The 23,688-nt window shown below is 37.2% G+C and overlaps 1 protein-coding gene across 1 annotated transcript; it reads left to right on the top strand.

Annotated features, from left to right (window-relative positions):
* Positions 1–803: 803 nt before the first annotated feature.
* On the top strand, positions 804–2,526 carry LOC149677253 (uncharacterized). Its single transcript, XM_089837253.1, has 3 exons — positions 804–1,758; positions 2,027–2,112; positions 2,182–2,526. Exons 1-3 carry the CDS (start codon positions 804–806, stop codon positions 2,524–2,526), a joined length of 1,386 nt encoding a protein of 461 aa, XP_089693379.1.
* The last annotated feature ends 21,162 nt before the right edge of the window (positions 2,527–23,688 follow it).

Raw genomic sequence — 23,688 nt, 5'->3', positions numbered from 1 at the left:
GACATTACTAAAGAACAGCAGCCTAAGTTCTAAAGAGTACACATCAGGCCAAAGCACCATCACGTTCAACCAAACCACTCGGACAAATGTCAGCTGAAAGGATAGAAAATTCCCGTTTTAAATCAGTACTGACACATAATGATTACTTCATCGGCAACTGCTCGCGGAATGCAACCTTAGAACAAATGAAAACCTACATTGCTAATAGTAACATAGAGGTAACGAATATTAAATTAACCAGACGCTCCGAAGATGAATCAGCCAAATACAACTGCTTTGTACTGCAATCATCAACTCCCATTACAAATATTCTAACGCCAGACGTATGGCCTACAGGAATATCTTGTCATAAATTAACTAGTGGCCAATCACAAGGTCCAGTACGTATATGGGGCACAAATGAAGATCCAAAGGGGACAGTACTATCTAACTCCCCTAAGCTCAAATACTTGCTATCAAACTGCACGACAAGCTCGAACGCTGAAGATGTTGACATGCTCCTAAAGGATTTGAATGTTCTGAATGCTACAGTTAAGGAACTTGAATCCTCGTCAAAATGGAAAAAATCATTCATCATCGAAAGCACGCAAAAATACGACAAATACATATTAAATCTTGACAATTGGCCAAGCCCTTTTGTCATTCGTCGATATAGGGAAACCACTAAACCCACAAATAATGAAGACTTAGATGACCCAGCGACTGTCTGACTGTCCCACAATAACTCCATACAAGAGAAGAACCCTAATAAAGGACTAAAAATAGCCCATGTAAATATTAGAAGCCTCCTGCCACACATTGATATGCGCATAGCAGTCTCCAAACATAACCTGGACATATTAGCAATAACCGAAACAGGGCTGAAACCTTTAACACCAGATGTCATGATAAAAATAAATGGCTTTGAATTATATCGATGTGACCGCACCAACAGACGCGGAGGTGGTGTTTGTTTATACTATCGTCAAGACCTAACCATAACACAACAGCTGCTGACTCCTGAAGACATATCCCTCGAACATTTAATCTGCACTTTGTTTGAAACCAACTCGAAACCGGTTCACATCTGCGTATGCTACATTCCACCAGATCCTAATCAAAACAGTACTACATTATCTAAAGAGATTAAACACCTTGCATCACATCTGCAGTCTGATTTAAGTCATGAAGTAATCATCCTTGGTGATTTCAACTGTGACCTCCAACTTCCTTTATCTGCAAAAACGAAAGCATTAAATAAAGGCCTTTCTTCATTTAAACAACTGATCGTGAATCCGACTCGGATAACTTTGACAACAACTTCGTTAATAGATCATATTTATACAACACACCCGCAACGAATCATATCAAGTGGCGTGACCCCATGTGGGGCATCAGACCACGATTTTATTTACTGCATCAGGAAAAAGCGATGTCCCAGGGTTCGAAAAGTCATTACGAAAGTACGAGATTACAAGAACATGAATACCGATCTATTTATTGGCTCACTTACGCAAGCCCTTGACAGCATCAAAGTTGAAAATGTTGATCAAGGGATCGACCACCTTCACCGTGCCATAATGAAAAATTTGAATCAATTCGCCCCATACATACAAAAACGAAAAGCTGTTAATTCATCCCCATGGATTGGGAACGAGATAAAATATTGGATGCATATGCGAGATACAACAAAAAGAAAGAGTCACAATAGACCGGAACTCTTGGACCATTATCGACACCTTCGCAACAAAGTCAACGTCATGGTGAAAAATGCCAAAAGCCAGTATTTTCGGAAAAACCTTAATAAAACCAACCCTAGCAAAGTCTGGAAATTATTAAAACCGTATCTAAAACAAGAGACTAAAATAATTAAGTCACTACGTGTAAATGGGAACCTACTATCAAGTTCTCTGGAAATAGCCACCCGCCTTAATGACCACTTTATAAACAACCAGGCTGCCTCTCTGACAAACAAGCATACTCCCGTACACACCTAGTACCAACGTTGACTCTAAATTCATCCTAAAAGACGTTAATACTCAAACAGTATTTGGCTTGCTCAAATCGCTTGCTGATAGTCGAGCCGGTGGCACAGATGGACTCCAGATCTCCCTTATAAAGGCCCTTGCAATCGTAATTGCCCCAGTGCTCACACAGATAATTAACATGTCATTCAAATCAGGTGTTTTTCCTTCCGTTTAGAAGGAAGCAAAAGTAGTGACTTTATATAAAGCTGGTGACCATACCGATCCAGGAAATTATAGAGGCATATCGCTCTTACAATCCTTATCCAAAATCCTTGAGCGGTGTGTTCACACCCAACTTATAGAATATTGTCAGGAAAACCAATTATTCTACCGGATGCAGGCGGGTTTCCTTCCTGGCCATTCAACAATGACATGTATTTTAAATCTCCACGAACGCATTATCAACAACCTGCAAGAAGGTAAATACGTAGCAGTCACTTTCCTCGACCTATCAAAAGCGTTCGATAGTGTCAGACATGATAATACTGCTGGAAATCCTACGATCCAAAGGCTTCAGTGACAACTCCCTAAAATGGATACAATCATACTTAACTAACCGTAAACAGTTAGTAACGGTCAATGGTTCTAGCTCAAAATTCCTTCAAATCCGAGCGGGTGTACCGCAAGGCAGCGTACTGGGACCTATCTTATTTAATTTATATACTTGTGACAACAATACATCCTTAACCACCTCTGACTGTATAGAATATGCTGATGACACAGCCGTCTTAAATTCGAACAAAGTTTTAGACACACTATTATCTGACCTAGAGCGTGATATTATATCACTTCGGGAAACCTTGCGTATAGAAGGCCTAGTGCTAAATGAGAAAAAATCTGTCTTCATGATTTTTAGCCCAACTAAGACAAAAAGAATCCAAGCAGAATGTAAAACTCGACTATTGACACTGAATATAACGCGCGTGTCCTCCTGTAAATATCTTGGCCTCCATTTCGACGAACTCTTAAACTGGACTTCTCATATAGACTATACATATAGTAAGATCCGGCAAAAGAACTGGCTCCTTAAATCCTTTCTATCCACCATTGATCAGAAAACATCTCACTCATTATACAATGCGCTTATACAGCCTCTATTCGATTATGCCAACATCTTTTACAACAATACATCAAACGCCAAAACTAAAAAGCTTCAGACGCTGCAAAATAACTGCGCAAGGTCAATTTTGAAAAAACCAGCCAGATCATCAGCAAGCAATGCAAGACAAGAACTAGGTTGGATGAATCTAAAGCAACACCACAGTTATCACATACTCATACTAATATATAAAATTCGTGCCAATAAAATGCCCACCTATATTCAAGACTTAATTGCAACAACGATAACACAAAACCACCACCATAACACAAGATTCCATAATCTAAACCCACCCTCTCAGAGAGCAACCAATCACTTCAGTAATAGAAGTATAAAAACTCTTGGTGTGAAACTATGGAACTCACTGACTATCGATATTAAGAATCAAAACTCTTTTACTACTTTTAAAATAGATGTAAAGAATTATATTTTAAAACAACTGTAATTTATTTGAAAGGACCCCTATGTAAACCAGACCTCGATCTGATAGGTATATCCGAATAAAGCTTTTATTTATTTATTTATTTATTTATTTATTTATTTATTAAGACTCCTTGGCAATGAGAAAGGAGTCGAAATTTGACGAACACCTTGAATTAATAAACTGGTGCCCTTTCAATATTTATCAAAGTTTAGAATTAATAAACAAGTGCCTAGGACTCGTGACCCTCTGTTTTTGAGTAAAAAAACTAGTCTGAGTAATTAATATAGTGGTTTTGGACCTGTAAACCTGTTTTATTTCCATGGCTGCTCAGGAGTAACTGTCAGCCTTCCTTCATCCTCCTCCCCCTTCAATCTACTCACGTACAGGACTAGAAATACGACATTTCATGCATGAAAATTTCTCTACTATTGTTGTATAATGTAGATACTTAACTGAACTGAATTATCTTAGATGATTGAATTGGACCTTCTACATTGTGCAGGCCTATATAAGTATACGAGCTAACGAGGGGCTAGTTAGTTATCGCCCGAGCTGTAAATATGTTACGACGAACACTTAATAAAGTTGATCTTATTACGTTTTAGTCAGTCGTGTTATTAATGAGCAGATAACACAACAACTATCTCGCGCCAAATTTGAAAATTCAAGAGTGGCGCCTCTTTTTAAGGTAGAAAAAAATAAATAAAATATGAAAATCTTGGAAATTTTACATTTTTAACTTTTTCTGAAACGGGGCTCTATAGGTTAATCACTCTAGAATGGAAACTGTTCGATCAGGGTATTGTTAATGGTTGTTTTAAGAAAATATATCATCTCTTTTAAAAGTGAAAATTATTATTAAATTAACATCTTCCTTGGTCTGGGCATAGCCTCCTGGATCACGCTGCTCGCGCTATATGTGGAAGCCCGTCCAAAGAATTCTTTTCCTATGTTAAAAGCGCGTATCGTGGATTTTCACTCGAAAAAGCCGTCATCTTTTAATATGGCGGTTTATGACTTAGAAAAAAAACCCTAATAAAACCAGTTTTACGTTAAGAATTTTGCTTTCTTCCAAGCCGCTTAAAGACTAGTCTCTCATAACGTGAAAAGTATTTTTATTTTGTGGAAATGAAAGATTTACAAAAACATTACCCTTAAATTCTTAAAGTAACAAGTAACAACATATTATATGAGCTCATAAATTGTTATATTTTCATGTTTTATAATAAAAGGGCTTGTGTTTATTCAGGTTCCTTTTTAATGACGAAGTCCTCGATTTGTATTCTCAATCGTGGATATCAAAAAACACCATTTTCGGCAAGTTGCTTCGGAGATGCCCTTTCCAATATAACATGTGAAGCTCGCAGTTTGAAGTTTTGGAGGGAACATCTCGTACCTTTATGTTGAAACAAATCGTATTCATTTGCAAACGCGGATTTGCAAATGAAGCACTCGTAAATGACAGGTTTAACATCAGTGCTTGAACATTTTTCATATCTTCGCGAAGTTTCGAAATATTTGTTATATAAATGATTAGATGCCTCGTGTTCACGACGGGATGTTTCGGAAGGGAAACACAGATGACATTTAGAACATTTGAAAGGTTTAGCACGGCAGTGTACCAATTTATGTTTCTTCAAATATTTGTCAGTTTTGAAGGCGGAACCGCATTCCGTACATTTGAATGGTCTTTCATCAGTATGCACAATTTTGGAGTGTTTCTTTAACGAGGAAGGTTCTTTGAAGGTTTTGCCACACTGTTCACAAGAAAAGGGCCTTTCGTTCTGGTGAACATAAATCTTGTGAAAATTTAAACTTGTTTTGTTATTAAATTTTGCGTCACATAAGTCGCATTGAAATGATTGAAAGTGTCTAGTCTTGTGCAAATTTAGACTCGATCTGTTTTTGAAAGATTTATCACACTTTTCGCATTTAAATGGTCGCTCCGAAGAATGAAGAACCTTGTGAGTATTAAGATCCCACAATCTATTAAAGGACTTATCGCACTCAGAACATTTAAATGGGCGTTCGGACGAGTGCGTGAGTTTATGTCGTGTCAAGTCACTTTTGTCTTTGAATGCCATATGACACACTTCACATTTAAATGGACGTTCGGTAGAGTGTATGATTTTATGTCGTGCCAAGTTCTTTTTGCATTTGAAGGTCATCTGACAAACTTGACATACAAATGGACGTTCGGTAGAGTGTATGATTTTATGTCGTGCCAAGTACCTTTTGCATTTGAAGGCCTTCTGACACAGTTGACATTTAAATGGACGATCAGATGAGTTTCTCGCCTTATGCCTTGCTAAATATGAATTATCTTGAAACGACAAGCCACAGACGTCACATTTAAAATGCTTCTTAGCCTTGTGTGATTGTTTGTCATTCATTAATGGGGTTAACTTCCTTTGTTCCTGATTCTCCGTAACTTCTTCCACATTGTCAGTGTTTTCAGCTGGGGGATGAACCGAATCCGCTTCTTCAGAAGTGCTAGTCTCGTCATCATCGTTCTTAATGATGATTGGCCATTTCACTAAAACGTTTGAAGGCGTTTCCGAATTTTCCACCTCATCCGAGTCCGGTTTCTCAGTCTTTATGAATTGAATTGGACGAAACATATTTTCTAAATGATATTAATTACTTTATATTTCTTATCTCTATGAAGCTGACATGACACCGAAATAAAATTACGCTCCAGTCGGTTACAAGTTACAACTTACAAATTGTCGGTTTCAAAAGGCGTACACAGAGGCCAGAGCGATATATTTCATCATTGGTCTTGAGATCTTATTCTTCAATGTAAGCTTTCGCTCGCTTATTAAAATGGGATGTAAATTTTTGTTTGACTTAATAAGAGACGTTTTACTTATGGAACTTCTGAAAATACCTTAATTAAATTAGCATTCATTCAATAATCTGAAAATTGTCAACATTATTAGATACGTACAAACAAACACTGCGTAAATCTATGGAAAGTTGTTGCCGCTAAGTAACGCTGACGTTACCCGTATTCTACCCAGAAAACTGTGTACCTCTCACTTGGGAAATGGGCATTGGCACTAAGGTAAGAAAGGAAAAAGGTAAAAGTTAAAATGTTTCACAAATTCCGAAAAAAAAAGCTGAATTGAAATCAACACGGGAGGTATGTGGGCCTCAATGATTCCTGGTGCAGTGCATGGAGTAAATTAACTTTTAAATAAATCATAAAAACAGGTAGGATATTTTCAATTAAATGCGTGAGCAAGGCATTTATCACGTGTTTCCCTGTATTGCTCTAACCCTGCGAGGTCAAAAATCGAAAGCTTCACGCAGTTTCAACTAGGAAGAGAAAAGTATCTCGCGAGGGGTTTTGTTACATATGAGTACCTGAATTTACAGTACTATATACGGTTTTGACTTTATAGATGATGTTATAGGCGCGAATTTTTAAAATATAAATTTTATTTGTATAACACGAATTACATAACCATAACGTAAACGGAATATTCCAGGAACAGTCGGCTATTGTCATGAAACAATTCAGAAAATGTTTGATAATAATCCCAATTCTGTTGATTATGGTGTGTAAATGTCGAGGGGTCGGTCATTCATGAAATCCCGTACGCTACCCGTGAAATCCAATTTAAGAAATCCGAAATCAAGGCTGATTTCGAAATCAAATAAAAAATCCGAAATCAGCAACAAAATCATAAAATCAGTAAAAAAAATCACAAAATCAACAAAGAAATCGCAAAATCAGAAGCAAAATCACAAAATCAGTAAAGAAATCGTGAAATATCGCAAAATCCGTCGAAAACACGGTAAAAATAGCAAAATCCGACGAAATCCATTGGATTTTATTGAATTCTGAAATCAAACAAAATCCGACGAAATCAAACGAAATCCGACGAAATCAAACGAAATCAAACGAAATCTGACGAAATCAAACGAAATCTGACGAAATCAAACGAAATCCGACGAAATCAAACGAAATCCGACGAAATCAAACGAAATCCGACGAAATCAAACGAAATCCGACGAAATCAAACGAAATCCGACGAAATCAAACGAAATCCGACGAAATCAAACGAAATCCGACGAAATCAAACGAAATCGAGACGAAATCAAACGAAATCCGACGAAATCAAACGAAATCCGACGAAATCAAACGAAATCCGACGAAATCAAACGAAATCCGACGAAATCAAACGAAATCCGACGAAATCAAACGAAATCGAGACGAAATCAAACGAAATCCGACGAAATCAAACGAAATCCGACGAAATCGAACGAAATCCGACGAAATCAAACGAAATCCGACGAAATCAAACGAAATCCGACGAAATCAAACGAAATACGATGAAATCAAACGAAATCCGATGAAATCAAACGAAATCCGATGAAATCAAACGAAATCCGATGAAATCAAACGAAATCCGATGAAATGAAACGAAATCCGATGAAATCAAACAATATCCTAAGAAATCAAATTGGATTTCGAAATCCCGTACACTTTTCCTAAACGTCCGACCCCTCGGTAAATGTACTGTGCTTAAATGATAGTTTCAGAGTACTCAGCTTGGCGGGTGCACTACATTTAAGATTTTACACACTTTTTCGCGTAAAATATCTACAGTCGTAAGTCCGAACCAGCGTGGGAAAGAAGGCGGTGGCACAGTTGAAAAATTAAATCGGAGGGGCGTCAATGGTCCACGAGACTACTAAGAAAATTCAAAGGTAACCAGAGTCCAGACATTAACTCAACTATTATAATTTTCCAGTAATATCCACTTCTTTAGTGTAGCAGACGACGCGCCCTGGTCAACGGTCATAGACCAGTTTATTTATTCGAGGCCAGGGGGGTCGCTGGCCTAATGTCCAGTTTTAGAAAAAACCTTATTTCCCACCCAGGTCCGAACACACTTTTTTTCGAAGCAAATTATGAATAGGGACTATGGAATTCGGGCTTAACTCCACAAACACTAATAGAGCTATTTCAGAGGGGGTAATGGCTACGTCATCAATGCTATTTGCCCATAGAGAAAACCCTCACAAAATGTCCGCCCTACACTCAAAGGCAGGCCCAATTTTCGTAGCAGACGAAATTCTTCCCCCACTGAAATAGCTCTATAAGATATACGTTGCACAATTCCTTTTCGAACCCTAGCTTTATGCTGAACTTGAAAACCGTCCTCTTGCCACGATTTTTGACCGATCAAAGCTGTCGTTTTTACCACCCCCCTTTGCGATTGCATTATCCATGGAATCGCGTGCACTGCCTATTCGCAGTGGCGTCGGAACCGGGGGGGCAGGGAGGGCTCAAGCCCCTGCTATAACGAAATGTTGGTTTTTAATTTTCTTAGTTTGTATTCATTTAGGTATTAAATTTTAGATTAAAAATAAAAAATTTCTATATTTTAAGACCTACTGCATTACAAAAAATTGTAAAGTATATTTTTGCTATACTTTCTGAATTTCTTTAATAGTAGTCTCACCCCTTGAGAAATACGGTGACTTGATTACCTTATGCATAGTCTCATTCCAGGTTAATATCCCCTTACACTCTCATGCCTCATCCCCGGTCACTACCGACGCTATATACAAGGCCCATACGGGCCAAGGTTCGTAAAGAAAGCGCTATATAGCTTTTTTTTAATTTTTGAATATTTTCAGTAAAATCGTATTTTTGTAAATCAAAATGAGGCCCTTCCTCCAAAATTAGGCCCCCTTCAAAATTTGAAGTAAGCAGTCGCTTACCGCGATTACCTCTGGTTCAAGAAACGCCCGTTGAGAAATCCTACCGTAATCTTCCTAAACTTTTGTTAGAAAAATTTGTTAGACCTCTGCTGTACACCTATGCGAGAGATGAAACTGACTGTAAGGCAAAGTTTAAAAAATTATATTCAAAACCTCAAAATAGAAAAGTTATCAAAGTTTAGAAGACTGTATATCTGTATTTGTTTTGTGGATTTAGCTACAAAATAGTTAAATCTTTAGGTCTAAAGTTCCTTTAAAACTAAACGTGATATTAGCTAAAACCGAAAGTGATATTAGCTAAAACCTTAAGTGATATTGAGTGATAACTAAACAAACAAAATGTGATTATTTTCTTTTAAAATAAACTGATTCATACAACAACGTGATAATAATTCAAAAATCCTTCATAATTAAAATTAATATTTCAAAAAAATTCCTTGGAAAATATCTTTGGTTGACTTATTAACTTTATTAAATAAAAACCATACCCTAACAACCTTTCTTTAGAAACGACCCCCGATTTAAAGAGACGAATAAGCGCCATCTATCAACCACACAAATCAAATATATATGGCTGAGGGACCCCCCCTTCGAAGTGAGCCTGTATGGGCCTTGTATATAACGTCGGTAGTGCCCCGGTGAATATCCCAATCCTCTTAAGCATTTGTTTCATGCCTCATCCCCGGTGTATATCTATAATTATACTATTTAAAATTATACTTGTGTAAATTACGACAACAGCTTTCAAAAGACGCTCCGGAGCAGGTTTGGGGCGTCATCCCATACATCCTCCTTGGTCTTCATCGGAGCCCGAGCCCCCCCCCCCCCCAACTTCAAAACACTTCCGAGTCCCGACGCCCCTGCCTATTCGTGCGCATCCCACTAAATAACTAGGTATGAGATTTCATAACCATAGTAAACAGAGTAAAAATGTGCAACTTTTTCTCTGGGAGTTTTAAATACGGTTTCATTCTATTCTAATCGTTGACATAAACCTCTTTTATCTTTTAAGATTACTTCCACCTTGATGCTAATTCTCCAATACGTTTATTCAAATGAAGAATTACTATCTGAAGATTCAAGTGATGTTTCGGAACTGTGTATGGATGGCGATATTCAAATTGAATGTGAGAAACGTGGAAAGGCAATTTACAAGAACTTCGCGACTGCTACAAGATACGACTTTTCAAGATCTCATGTACAAGAGCTAAAAGATACCGGAGATTGCGAATTGGTTCAAATTTACGCTTACAATCGCATCCCCGTATCTCTAATATAAGCAGAGTTATGAGCCTCTAAAAGTATAGTGTAATGTAATGTTAATCCTATGCAGGGTATGTTCACGAACATTTTGCTTAATTACTCGGCCCCTGTTTGTCGTAGCCCTAAGTGTTTTAGTATGGTTGGATGGGGGACAAATTGGACTATAAGAAACTCAAAAGGACATCCCCGTATCTCTAGTAGAACCAGAGTTACGAGCCTCAAAGTTTATTGTTAAAAATCAAAAGTAACCTAATAACAGGTGAGCCAAAAAATAAGTTGACGAAGATATTGACGTAGCCTCAAGTTTAAATTATCCTTGTATGGGGAGCAAAAAGAGCTATAACATATTCAAATAAGATCCTCGTATATCTAATAGAACAAGAGTTATGGGCCTTCGAAGTTCAGTGTAATGCTATTCCTATGGAGTGGGTTGTTTGTTTACGTTTTGGTTAATTACTCGGCCTCTGTTTGTCGTAGCCCCAAGTTTTTAGTATGGTTGGATGGGGGACAAATTGGACTATAACATACTCAAAGGACATCCCGTATCTCTAATATAAGCAGAGTTATGAGCCTCTAAAAGTATAGTGTAACGTTAATCCTATGCAGGGTATGTTCAAGAACATTTTGCTTAATTACTCGGCCCCTGTTTGACGCAAATTTCCCTAAATTTTACTAAGAATTGGAAATTTCCCTGAATTTTCCACGAGGTTTATGTCAACTATTTATTTCCCTGAATTTTCCACGAGGTTTATGTCAACTATTTATTTCCCTGATTTTTCCAGGTTTTCCAGGTTTGTATGAACCCTGTAATAATCCACCTCCAAGACTCGTTAAAAGCATGATTCAGACACTACCAGCCATCACTAAAAATATTTTGAACAGTCATGATTCAGGGAAAAGTATATAAAATTAACAAAAGAAAAATTTTATTTTGCTTAGAAACAATTTTTATCAAAATCAACTTCCCAGGAATGTATCTATATTTAAATCAGAGCTGTGCTAATTAATTAGTTAGCTAATTGAATTTCTAATTAATTAGCAACGTTTACTAATTGAAAATGGTAATTGAATTTTAATTACCTTAGTGCTAAATGAGAAGTAATTCTAATTAATTAGTATGAAAAGGAAAGGTAATTATCTAATTAAAATTTAATTAGATTTAGGATTAACTAATTAGCCAATTGGATTTTCAATTAATCTTTTAATTTAGTAAAAACTAAAAATCGAGGAATTAACTCTTGAGTCTTCTATTTGAATATTTCAGCTCCTCAAAACATGAGAGAATACTAGAACTAGTAGAAAATTTCGTAAATCGTAATTGTCCCATTTCGAAATTTTGAGTGTTTTTCCTACTCGAATTTATAGCAGTGCCCATGGATTTACTACTCAGAGTCCATTATTGGAACTGTGGCAAGAAAATGAAGAAATGAGACAAATTTTAACATGACGGAAGGCTCGAGGCTTGTCTCATTTTTCGTGAATAATTCACGGCTTCCGTACCCGTTTTTCAATGGCATTAAACCATTAAACTTTGCATTACCAAAGTACTAAATCCATGGGCGCTTTTAAACTTTTATATTTACTTATGGTTTCTTTTTTTCCTTAATTAGACAAGTAATTAATTAGAAATTAGTAATTCTAATTTAATTAGTTTGATAAATAAATGGCTAATTTCTAATTGAATTTAATTAGTTTCTATGTCTAATTGCAAATTGGCTAATTAATTAGTTCATAAATATTTACCTAATTTCTAATTCTAATTCAATTAGTAGTCAGCTAATTAGCACAGCTCTGATTTAAATAAGCACAAGGTAATAGTGAACTAACATTAATGATGTCATTATTACCTTGTGATTTGTCATATCAGGAATACATAGATTCCTTCTACTTGGTCATTTTCTAGGCCTTTCTGCTTGAATTAAAGGGGAAGACGTTTAGAAATCGTCACCCCTGATGTCATCTATATCTATATAAATCAAAGTCCTGACTGACTGACAGACAGACTGACTGATAATCAACGCCCAACCCAAACCGCTAGCCCTAGAAGGCTGAAAATTTGCAGGAACGTTACTCATACGTAGTAGGCGCGTACTAAGAAAGATTTTTCCAATACGCCGCCATCTTAAAAAATGGCGCCCAAAAATGTAAAAAAATCTTCTCTACGCAACAAAGTCCGCGCGTTTCAACCGATTTCACAAATATTTAGTACACTGGTTTGCTTTAATATTAAGACGGGCTGAATGGTCCTTCGGGCTCGATTTTTGCCATCTTTTTAAATGGCGGCCAAAACCTAAAAACCCTTCTTTATGGAATAATGTCCGCGTGAAAAGTAATAAAAAAATGTCCCAACGGGCTGACGGGCAACGCCGAGTGCAGGGTTCGTACGGAACCTGGATAACCTAGATAACCTTGAAAACCTGGATAAGTCAGGGATATGAAAAATAGGGGAATAAGTCAGGGATTTAAAAAAATTTCCTAAAAAGTCAGGGATATGTCAGGGATTTCGTTTGGTATATCAAACCATGATTCGAGCAATGCTAAATATGAGCCAGGTGTGAAAAGTGGGCTCTGGTAAATACCTTAAAATGGTCAGGGATATTTCCAAAATTTGGTCAGGGATAACCTGGAAAAGTCAGGGATTTTCAATGTTAAAATTTTGTACGAACCCTGGAGTGCCTTCGCTCATAGGGTGCTACGAAAATATAAGTCATCAGTAAAATTTACCCTTTCTTTACAACTTTTTGATGGAATTTCTTATTACACGCGAGCGACGCCGCGGGTAACAGCTAGTACGTATTATATTTGAACTTGAAAACCACGTGATATTGACCCGCGCAATGACTCCCGCGACCCACGAGCGCCGAACCCAAATGTAAACAAGTTATTTTTACGTGTTGTGAACGAGTAAACTTGGGGTCGACGGTGGTCCTGTATATGGTGAATAGCCAATGAAACGCGAGGAAGATGGAGCTGGCGGTTCCCCTTACTTTCAATCAGATATTAGTAGGGGGTCTATGGCCTCTTAAAGTAGGGATGTCAACTTCCCAGAAAAAAACCGGTTTTCGGTTAACCGGTATATTTAAATGGCCGGTTTAACCAATTCAAAAAACTGGACAAAAAAACCGGTTTTTCAAAAAACCGGTTTATAACCGGTCGTTTATGATAAATGTTGAAAAATGCGATACTCCAACGTAAACTCAAAGACCAAATATAGAGTAATATCTTTCCCATATACGGCAACGTCATAACCCTCTATCTCTTACCTTGTTCCAATCACAATCGCTGCTTTTACTGTTCATAATTTTTGCAAAAATATGTACTGAGGAATATACAGGATATACTCGAGAAATCAGATCAGTCATTCATATTTCTAGCTTTGTTATACTACTTCTGGCAGCCATATAGAGTAATTTCTTTCCCATATAGGGAAACGTCATAACCCTCTATCTCTCACCTTAGTGATATCCCCCCCTCCCCTCCCCTTCCGGGGGCAAATAGTATTCTCTAGTACAAAGTTGCCCCTAACGTTGGGGATACACAGTTCACTCCCCCTCTCAACCGAAATTATTCTATTAGTACCGATTAGTTAGTACGTATTCCTGTTAGTACCAATTGGTGTTAAGTAATGCCGTTTTCCATTGGCATTCTAGAATAGGCCAATGAAAAATTACTCGATAGATGGAGTAATTTTCTTGGAGTGAGAACGAAAGTTCCTTTAAAATTGCATTATACGCATCTATGTCTCCTTTGATATTGCTCCATGGTGGTAGATTGTTAGCAGCCAACCGAAGCTAAGTAACATTAAGTGACGAAAATGGAAAACTTTTAATTCTGTGAATTAAAAAAAAACCGATTCGGTTTTCGGTTTTCATTTTAAAAAACCGGTTAAAACCGAAGAATTAAAAAACCGGTAAAAACCGGTGCTCCGGGATTGAAAAAACCGGTTTTCGGATAAACCGGGCGGTTTTTGACATCCCTATCTTAAAGATTCCGAGTGGAAAATAATCTATGTATTCCTGGTATCACTAATATTTAAACCTGACATTTCTTCACAGTTAAATTATGCGAAAAGGTTAAACTCATGTTGCAAGAATGGAAACCGAGAATAAGTAACGAAAATGCTAACACGCTCTCAGAAGCCGGCGTTCACGACGCCACTAAAATGGGTAAAAAAACCTTTAAAAGCTTTATCTGTAATTAACTTATTTACTATTTTAAGACATGGTTAAGGCAAGAGCTTCAAAGAAAGATATTCCACTCTTTCAAATGATATATCCATTGGTGACTTAAAAATCGGATATACGGACGGAAATTGGACCGAAATAACAGCTCGCCATTTTGTAAAGGGCTTGCTAAGCCTTAGAAGTATGAAGTTTACGCTATCCATATGTCATTTTAATAATTTGAAACGCGTCGCATTTTAGGACCTCCAAAGTTAAGCCATCGAATCAATCCAATGTTGCGATTTTATAAACATTGCGACAGAAGACTCGTGGTATAAACATTGCGACAGAAGACTCATGGTATAAACATTGCGACAGAAGACTCATGGTATAAACATTGCGACAGAAGACTCGTGGTATAAACATTGCGACAGAAGACTCGTGGTATAAACATTGCGACAGAAGACTCGTGGTATAAACATTGCGACAGAAGACTCGTGGTATAAACATTGCGACAGAAGACTCGTGGTATAAACATTGCGACAGAAGACTCGTGGTATAAACATTGCGACAGAAGACTCATGGTATAAACATTGCGACAGAAGACTCGTGGTATAAACATTGCGACAGAAGACTCGTGGTATAAACATTGCGACAGAAGACTCGTGGTATAAACATTGCGACAGAAGACTCGTGGTATAAACATTGCGACAGAAGACTCGTGGTATGAACGTAACGTTATGAGATAGTTTTTCATGACTTTGGCAATATTTTAATGTTAATTGCACACTAAATAGCTTAAGGAATACCGTCCAAAAGAGTATTTTAGATTTGCTAATGGACCCATTGTAAACTTGACAGTGGCGCCGCCAGGATATTTTTGGAGATAGGCTAAGGAAGATTTGGGGCCCCTTATAAAATTTCAAGAGAAAAATCTAGTTCCACAGCGCCGATAATATTAAAATAACAACTATTTTTATCATATCATTGATATTAAAGTTCAGTATTACCAGACAATAGACATATTATTATAAAAACTATAGTTTGCGAAAATAATAAAAACACCAAGTCGGAGTGATAGCGGAAGCTGAGGGGGATTTTCAGTTAAGCCCCCTATGAGGTCATTGTACACTGTCGATGTGGTGAGGAAAAGTTAAGTCGGTTTACCAAAAGAAGTCTGACATAGAAGTTATATGTTAGCTGAAGGAATGAGAGAGAAGAGGGTTAAAGAGCACGAAACAAAAAATCAAAAAGCTAGAAAACTTTTTATGCTAGTGAAAAACTTTTACCACGAGTGTGTTAACCCATTTTCCATATTCTAGAATATTGTAAAAATTATGTATGAAGCGTTACCGATACCATATCGGTATCGGCACCGATACTCGCAGTTTCCCGATAGTAGTGTACCTCGTATGAGCATTTCCCGGTAGAGCAGTTCTCGAAATAGCAACCAGAATTCCAAAAAACAGCGCCGTTGTTCAAAACTGCTGTTTTAGAAAAAGCGGCTGCTATTTTGGGGCATAGTAGTGTTTGTGTTGATTGTTGAGCATTTCTTAACAATACAGCTATATTCGTTGGTTTCAAAAACTACCTTTTTCTGTGATCATTTAATCAATAATGTGACCTACTAACGGATAGTGTTTTTGAATTTTTTTAAGTACACTTAAATATTATAAAATTCTTCAGGCTGCATCAGTTGACAAATCTCATACCAGGATAGAGAAATAATTCGAGAAAGCTTATCTCATTTCGGAAGTCGATAATTGTGAACAGTAATTTTTTGGAAAAGGCATATTATCATTTGGGAAGTCAATAAAGATAAACAACAATATCTTGAAAAAGGCGTAACATTGTTACACTATTTCCAAATATTACTAGCTTAAGTCTAACTAAACGAAACAAAACCTAACCGAAAGCAGCCCAACACAGCCTATCCTAACCTGACCTGACCAAATAATATTTAGCTGAAAATAATCAACTTTAACCCAACCAAATTATCCATATCTGACCTAGTTCTATTTGAGTTCATCTAACCCAGATTACACCATAAAAAGAACTATCGTTTTTCGCATATCTGTTTTGCTTCTCTTTAGAGAACTGCTGTAACGGTACGCCGCGTTAAGGAGAACCACGGTATCGGTAATTGCTATAACGGGTAAACTGCCATTTCGGGAAACCGCTATTTAGGGAACTACGCTCATACGGAAAAGGCTCATGTGAGGGCTTCCCGGTTTAATACGATACTAAACCGATACTCGTTTAAAATGCGCGTTAGATGGTGCTACATGACATTTTAGGTCTTTCAGTAACGTATTGATGGTGATAATTTCTCATTTCTATGAATGTCAATCGTGATCAGTTCTCATTTAAATAAAAAGAACCTGAATTTAGTCTATCTAATAATTAATAAGCGAAAATAGCTATAAAACTGTTGATAAAACTAAAAAAATGTTTTATATCACCATATTTTTAAACTGAAAGTTAGCTTCGCAAATATTTTTCAAATTTTTAATAAATTTAACATTTTGCTTTCAATAATTCAATGAAAACTCACTAACAATTACTTAAAAGTATAAGTATAAAAGGGCCTCTCAGCATATACTAGTTCAAAAAGACAAGCAATGATATTATTTTGGAAGTACCTCTAAACATTGTACTTAGTAGTATAATTCATGAAATTACTCTTTAAATTATAAAAGAGTATTTTTAATTCATATGTAAGTTGCACTGAACTACTAAAAATATCGGTATCGGGTTTTGGATCATAGTGAGCATATATCGGTATCGGTTCATTTTTGCACCGGTATCGATCGGTATCGGGTTAAGCCTGTGGTATCGGCCATCTCTAGTAAAAATCAAATGCTCATCATCCTTATGAAACGTTGTAAAACTAAATTGTCTTGTAGGTCATAATATTGTAATAATGGTGTTTTAGTATTGTTGGAACCTAATTTCGGGGCCCCTTCTGAAATTTACGGGTAGGCTGTAGCCTACCCAGCCTACCCCCTGGCGGCGCCACTGAAACTTGACACTCGAAAGCATTTCAAAACACCTTGGATTTATCATTTCAATAAGTAATTATAAATCATTGTCAAGAATGTATACATAGTAGCAGTTAAGAATGCGCATCTTGCCATATAACCTAGCTCAATATGATGAAACGTGTTTTGGGTGGGGTATAACACGTACCACATTTTGCTTACGTGATAATAAAGGTTCCAGATTGGCTATCACTTTAAATTGAAAGGCAGAGAAGTATTATATATTTCTGGTGCTACTATTTATACATTCTCGTATTTACGACTTAATGAAAGATTTTAATTTATTTGGAGATGTTTGAATTGCAGCTGATGGCATGGACATGTTTACCATTTGCGCCCACGAGGTTGCTTTTTATGGTAAATCTGTATTTTGTAATTTTTTTAAGCGAAAGAGACTTGAAAGTGTTTGAGCTCAGACCACCTACCCATGGACAGGCATCCCCGTGTTAAACCGCGGTTTTCAAATTGAAACGCGTAGCACGCGCCCTCATGTGTCGGCGGACCGCAATATATCTCCACAAGTGACTCGTGATCATTTAAAGAGACAAAATTCGTTTTTTGGCCAAGGCTTAATGTTATATTCGTCTTGTAAAGTAACCCAGAGTTATATTTACTAAACTATTATAAATATAACGTTTATAAATCATTAATGAGATGAACTAAAAATAAACGAATGATAAAGGTTTACTCACTTTGTCACATTCATAAGATTTTTGGCATCTATTGACGCCTATTATATTATTAAACCACTATTCTTGAGGGAGCAAGAATGAATATTTTTAACGCGAGTCTGTTTGTGGAGATGAATTTCCAGTAGCCGCCACCGCGGCGCTTTCGGCAGGCGTTATACTTTGCTAACCTAGCTCCCTATCCTCATGCCTGTCCATGGGTAGGTGGTCTGAGGTTTGAGTATTTGGACGACTTAATTCATTACCACAATGATGGTTACAACGCGAAGGAGAGAAATTATAAACAAGCTTGTCCTGTTGTACAAGACATCCTGCATACCTTCAGGTTCGTTAAAGTTTTCATGTTATATATAATGGAGCCTTTTCAAAGGAGGGAGGGGGTCGCGGTATCGTCCGCTTGACTTTGGGTTACGATGGAACATCTGGCATGTGAATCCAATGTTGTTGTTAGATAGGGCTTCGAAGTTAACTGTCCACCTAAAGTTCTTAGGTTTGAAGCCATATCTGACGTCTTTGGATCCACATATAGTACGTTCCGAGTAAAGGAAACCAGGTGGTCAAAACACCAGGCCCTTGAAAAGGTTCTATTGGTGCTCTACTATTACAGGTGGGTTGCATTGCCGCCATATTGGCTAAAGTATAACGACCCAGATGGCTTAGGTTTTATATGAGTTCTTGCATAAGTTCATAAGATATGTTCCATAACTTTGGCAATGGTTACTGAGAGCTTGTCATGAAGTGACGTAAGTGAAACGTCATAGATTCTCGAAAAAAGCAACGCCTGGTGAGACGCTGTCGAAGTCTTAGAACAGCCTAATTAGGAAGATGGACTGCAAATACGAGTGTACTCAATTCTCACGTCGTTCTTGAACTATAGCTCTCAATAAATTTTAATGAGAGAGATTACGGGGAGCGTGAGGGAGTTGTTGCGATCAATTTGGGAGACCGAAAGTGTACATTGCGGCGAATAAGACCAGTCAGGCTATTGAGTCGCTTTTGAGGAGGGGAGGACGGTAGGACCCCGAGGTCTCTTTCGCTACTCGTGGTGGGGATGCAGTGACCGTTGATGGTGTAATTGAATAGCGGATTGCGCCGGCCGCGAGACGTAAAACGGCACACTTCGCGACGTTAAAGGTGAGGCCATGGGCTATACCTCACACAACCACAGCATCAAGGTCGAGTTGAAAAGCAAGGCAATCAACCAAGTCGCGGATGGGACGGTAAAGTTTTGCATCATCGGCAAATAAGATGATGGACGAGTTAGTAACCGCTGACGGCATGAAATTTAAATTGGTTTGAAGTTAAAACCGAAATTGTTTTAATCCAATGCGGTTCTACTGAAGGTTTATGCATTTTGGTGTAACTATGCATATTACGCTGGCACAGTTTAAGGTATTGATATTAAACGGTCATTGATTTACGATGACTTTTGGTCATTGATTTACGATGACTTTTGGCCATTGATTTACGATGACTTTTAGTCATTGATTTACGATGACTTTTGGTCATTGATTTACGATGACTTTTGGTCATTGATTTACGATGACTTTCGGTCATTCATTTACGATGACTTTTGGTCATTGATTTACGATGACTTTTGGTCATTGATTTACGATAACTTTTGGTCATTCATTAGAGTTAAGGTGAATTATTTATCAAAAGTCATTTTATAAGCTTAATGAGCACTGACGACAAGTTAATTTCAACGCAATTAAGTGTAATTAACGTGAAATTAAACCAAAATATACATTTTTTTGTATGAAAACTCAGATAACTCTTAAATGATGTTCTTGATTAAGATTGTATCTACCCTAGCCGTTGGTAAAGCCGCATGTTTTCTCTTTCACACTTAAGCTAATTTAAATTATCTCCAAAGGCGATAAATTCAAAACTTAGCGTAAAATGAGAATCGAAAACTCCACTAAAAATTGCAATTAAAGGCCGGATTTTCTGCTAGAGGGTTCTCCTGGTACAGAAAATGACTCGCAACCGAATAACAATAGAGAAGCGAGTCGTCTTAAAAATTCGGTTCTACTTTTTACAGAAAATCGAGGGTTAGGGGTTCTCCCGGTACAGAAAATCGAGATACGGTAGTCACGTTAAAATATTTGAGCCACGTTTTTTTTCCTCAAACTTCGGCGCTCGATATTTCCGAAAATACGGTACAGAAGCCCGAGCAATAAACATGCTTACACTTTACATGTTAATTGTAATTTGTTCAGCAGTCTTACGTTTGTAACACCACTTCGCGAAGAACATCAATGTCAGTGGAAGCTCACGACTTCCAATATGGTTGCCAGAAGAAAGGTAAGAGATAAGAGGGTGTGACGTTACTACAATATTCCTAGTAGCACTCTACTGGTCTTCCGTACTTAGACCTTCGACAATTCAAATCGTCGGCAAAACGCCTCAAAAACTTGGAGAATACTTGAGTGACCTGATCTTCGTTTCGCAGTTGGAGGAATTGCAATTACCTTATCCTTTAGAGGTCTTGTCAAACACTTTCTCATTCCCCAAATTAAGTATTTTGTCTCACAATGTCGTGAAAGAAAAGGAATGCGTCATTCGTTTGCGTGTTAGGCTTTGTCATTGGCGTCGTCTCTTTGCATTCGCGAAGAAATTTGGGACGAGGACATTTGGGATTCGACCTTCCGTAACATGATCTCGTTGCGAATGAACGAAGAATTGCGACGACTTCTGGAAAGAATTAATCATCAAGACGGTTTTAGTAGGTACTTGTTGCACTTACATTGCGCGACAAACAATAGGGCTGATACTGTTTTGGGATTATTCGTTGAAAGTGTCGGAAATTTTGGGTTGCCATCTCGTGTGCGTGGTTATATGGGTGTCGAAAACGTCGATGTGGCAAGGTTTATGTTGACTAACCTTGGTTTAAATAGAGGAAGCTTTATAACTGGATGAAGTGTGCACAACACAAGAATTGAAAGGCTGTGGTCTGAAGTAAATCGCGTGGTGTCTGCATACTATAAAGCCCTATTTCAACATATGCAGGACATTGGAATTTTGCACCAAACAAACGAAATTCACATTTTTTGTTTACACTTCGCTTTCCTACCTCGATTAAGAAGATCGTGCGAATTTTTTCAAACTGAATGGAATCACCATTCGCTAAGAACTGAACACCGGTCAACTCCACTTCAGCTTTGGTCTCCAAATCGATTGGATGAAATTCGGAGGAATGAAGAAAATGAAGAATATTTTGCTAATCCATCACTCTACTGTATTGATGACGACAACCATTTTAGTTCAATAGAAACACAAAATAATATAATTATACCCGAGAATCAATATCAACCCCCATTTGATATCCCAATTGATCCACTTTCTGATGATGAAAATCATGGAATCACTCATTTCTTAAATGTTTTGTCATTTGTTCAACAATAAATGACTTAGGGATCATTTTGTAACTTTTTATCGAGTTATTGCGAGCTATTAAAGGGTTAGTGTCAAAGTTACGCGTCAATACGTGCGAGATTGAGATAGTCGAAAAGTCTTATTTGTCATCAAACCTTGAACAAATAGCGGCGTTGGTCTCGTGATTCTGCTCGTGCTAATTAGAAAACCGGGGGAAAATGATGGCGCGACATTTTTTCGTTAGATATTATATGAACGACATGTGTTAAGTAATCGTTAAGTTATCACGCTCGTGATAATAAAAAACGTTAATTTTCATATTTTCTGCTCTGGGTTTATATTAGCAGGAGCAGAATCGTGAGACCAACCTTGTGTTTTTTTAGTTTTGAAGACTAAAAACTCTTTTCTCCCATTTCAATCTCGCAAGTAAAATATTTTTTTAAATTCTTTAATTCAACGAAACAAGAAAACAGTGATTTTGAAAAACAGCATATTTAATCTTTATTATCTCATAAACTAATGGCATAAAAAGTAGTTTTGTTGCGCAGTCCTAAAAAAAAAGTTTTTATGTTGTAACATGGCTGCCAGAATCTTTGGAGCTTCCACTCCTTGGTTCTGGCAGGGCATATCTAGCCTCCATGTTACAAGCCACTCCCCCTTCCACAGTTGTAATATAGAATATGTTATCAGTTGTGTTATCAGTTCTACTGTTGACTGTTGAAGAGACTAGTTCTCTCCTTTTGTAACATTGATACGGAGTTATTTTGTATTAACCAAGTTGGGTTACGGGATCATTATCCCTTAGTTGTTATCGTTAATAAACTAAAGACGAATTGTCTTCTTATTTTGGACTATTAAAGTAAGTTGTCTTTATTTCTTTTTATGGCCCTCGGGAGACTTTCTCCCTTAGTTAAATTATTCTACGGAGGGTTACATAAAATGGCGCCCGAACAGGGACTCGACTAAGCCTCGGTCAGTCCCTTATAAACTGTTTATCATTGTCGGTAAAGATATCCGCCCACCATGTGGCTTTAAGCTTTGGCTTCCACATTGGTAAATAGTTTAAATTTTGTAAAGATAATTGTACTGAATTAAATCTAAATTAATCAGGAATAAATTAAACACTAAATTAAGAAATAAAATTATCTTTGTTAAAAAATTACTGAATTTAGATAACTTACTGTTTATATTGTATAAATTTGACCTAACTTGATTGATGTAAATTGTTTTGATTTTTGTAAACTAATTAAATAAATCATGGCTTACTCGGACGCTAACAATCAAACATGGAGATCGCCTCAGACATCTGAGGATGAGGACGAGAACTTAATCTTAAAGAAAAGGGAAGATAAATCAAAAGAAGATCTGTTTACGTCTATAGAAGACGATGGCGACATGCTAGCACCGCCTGAAACAGATGATACCTTGGAAGACTTTAACCGGAAGCTTCGTATTGAGGAAGAGAGAGACGAAGAAGAGGGCTGCAGCCTCTTCAGAGCCTAACTTCTCTCCTTACTTGTTATTCCCTCATAAGAGTATTCCTGCCCCTAAGGGATGTTTAACTCCCTCTAATTTCCCTCCTCAAACTGGGATAAATTCCCTTGATCCTCCTAAATCAGAGTCCACAATTGTTAAGCCAAAAATTAGTTCTGCTAATGTTTTGCCTAAACCAGAAACTAGAACTATCGGAACCCAATATTCTCCGTCCCGACAAATTCCTCAATTAGGACCAGACACTCCCGAAGAGGAATTAAAAGCTTTTATATTGCCCTTGCTCCAAACACTGGCGGATAATTCAAACCAAAATGTAGCAATACAAAAAGCTCTTGCTACTAGTTTTGATAGGTTAGTTAGGGATTTACCCATGTTAATAAATAGAGGTTCAA

Source organism: Phalangium opilio, unplaced genomic scaffold (genome assembly GCF_054372755.1).
Source record: "Phalangium opilio isolate 3A_F unplaced genomic scaffold, DU_Popi_V2 ptg000043l_1, whole genome shotgun sequence".
NCBI classification, from domain to species: domain Eukaryota; kingdom Metazoa; phylum Arthropoda; class Arachnida; order Opiliones; family Phalangiidae; genus Phalangium; species Phalangium opilio.
Note: the sequence above shows the minus strand (reverse complement) of the source record. Positions and strands in the feature narration are given on the sequence as shown.

Bases quoted from the DNA above. Each gene is read 5' to 3' on its own strand.
- LOC149677253 (XM_089837253.1), top strand. From the start codon at position 804: ATGCGCATAGCAGTCTCCAAACATAACCTGGACATATTAGCAATAACC. The intron at 1,759-2,026 runs GCCAGTATTTTC...ATACTCAAACAG, and splicing joins CATGGTGAAAAATGCCAAAA to TATTTGGCTTGCTCAAATCG. The intron at 2,113-2,181 runs GTAATTGCCCCA...CCTTCCGTTTAG, and splicing joins TTATAAAGGCCCTTGCAATC to AAGGAAGCAAAAGTAGTGAC.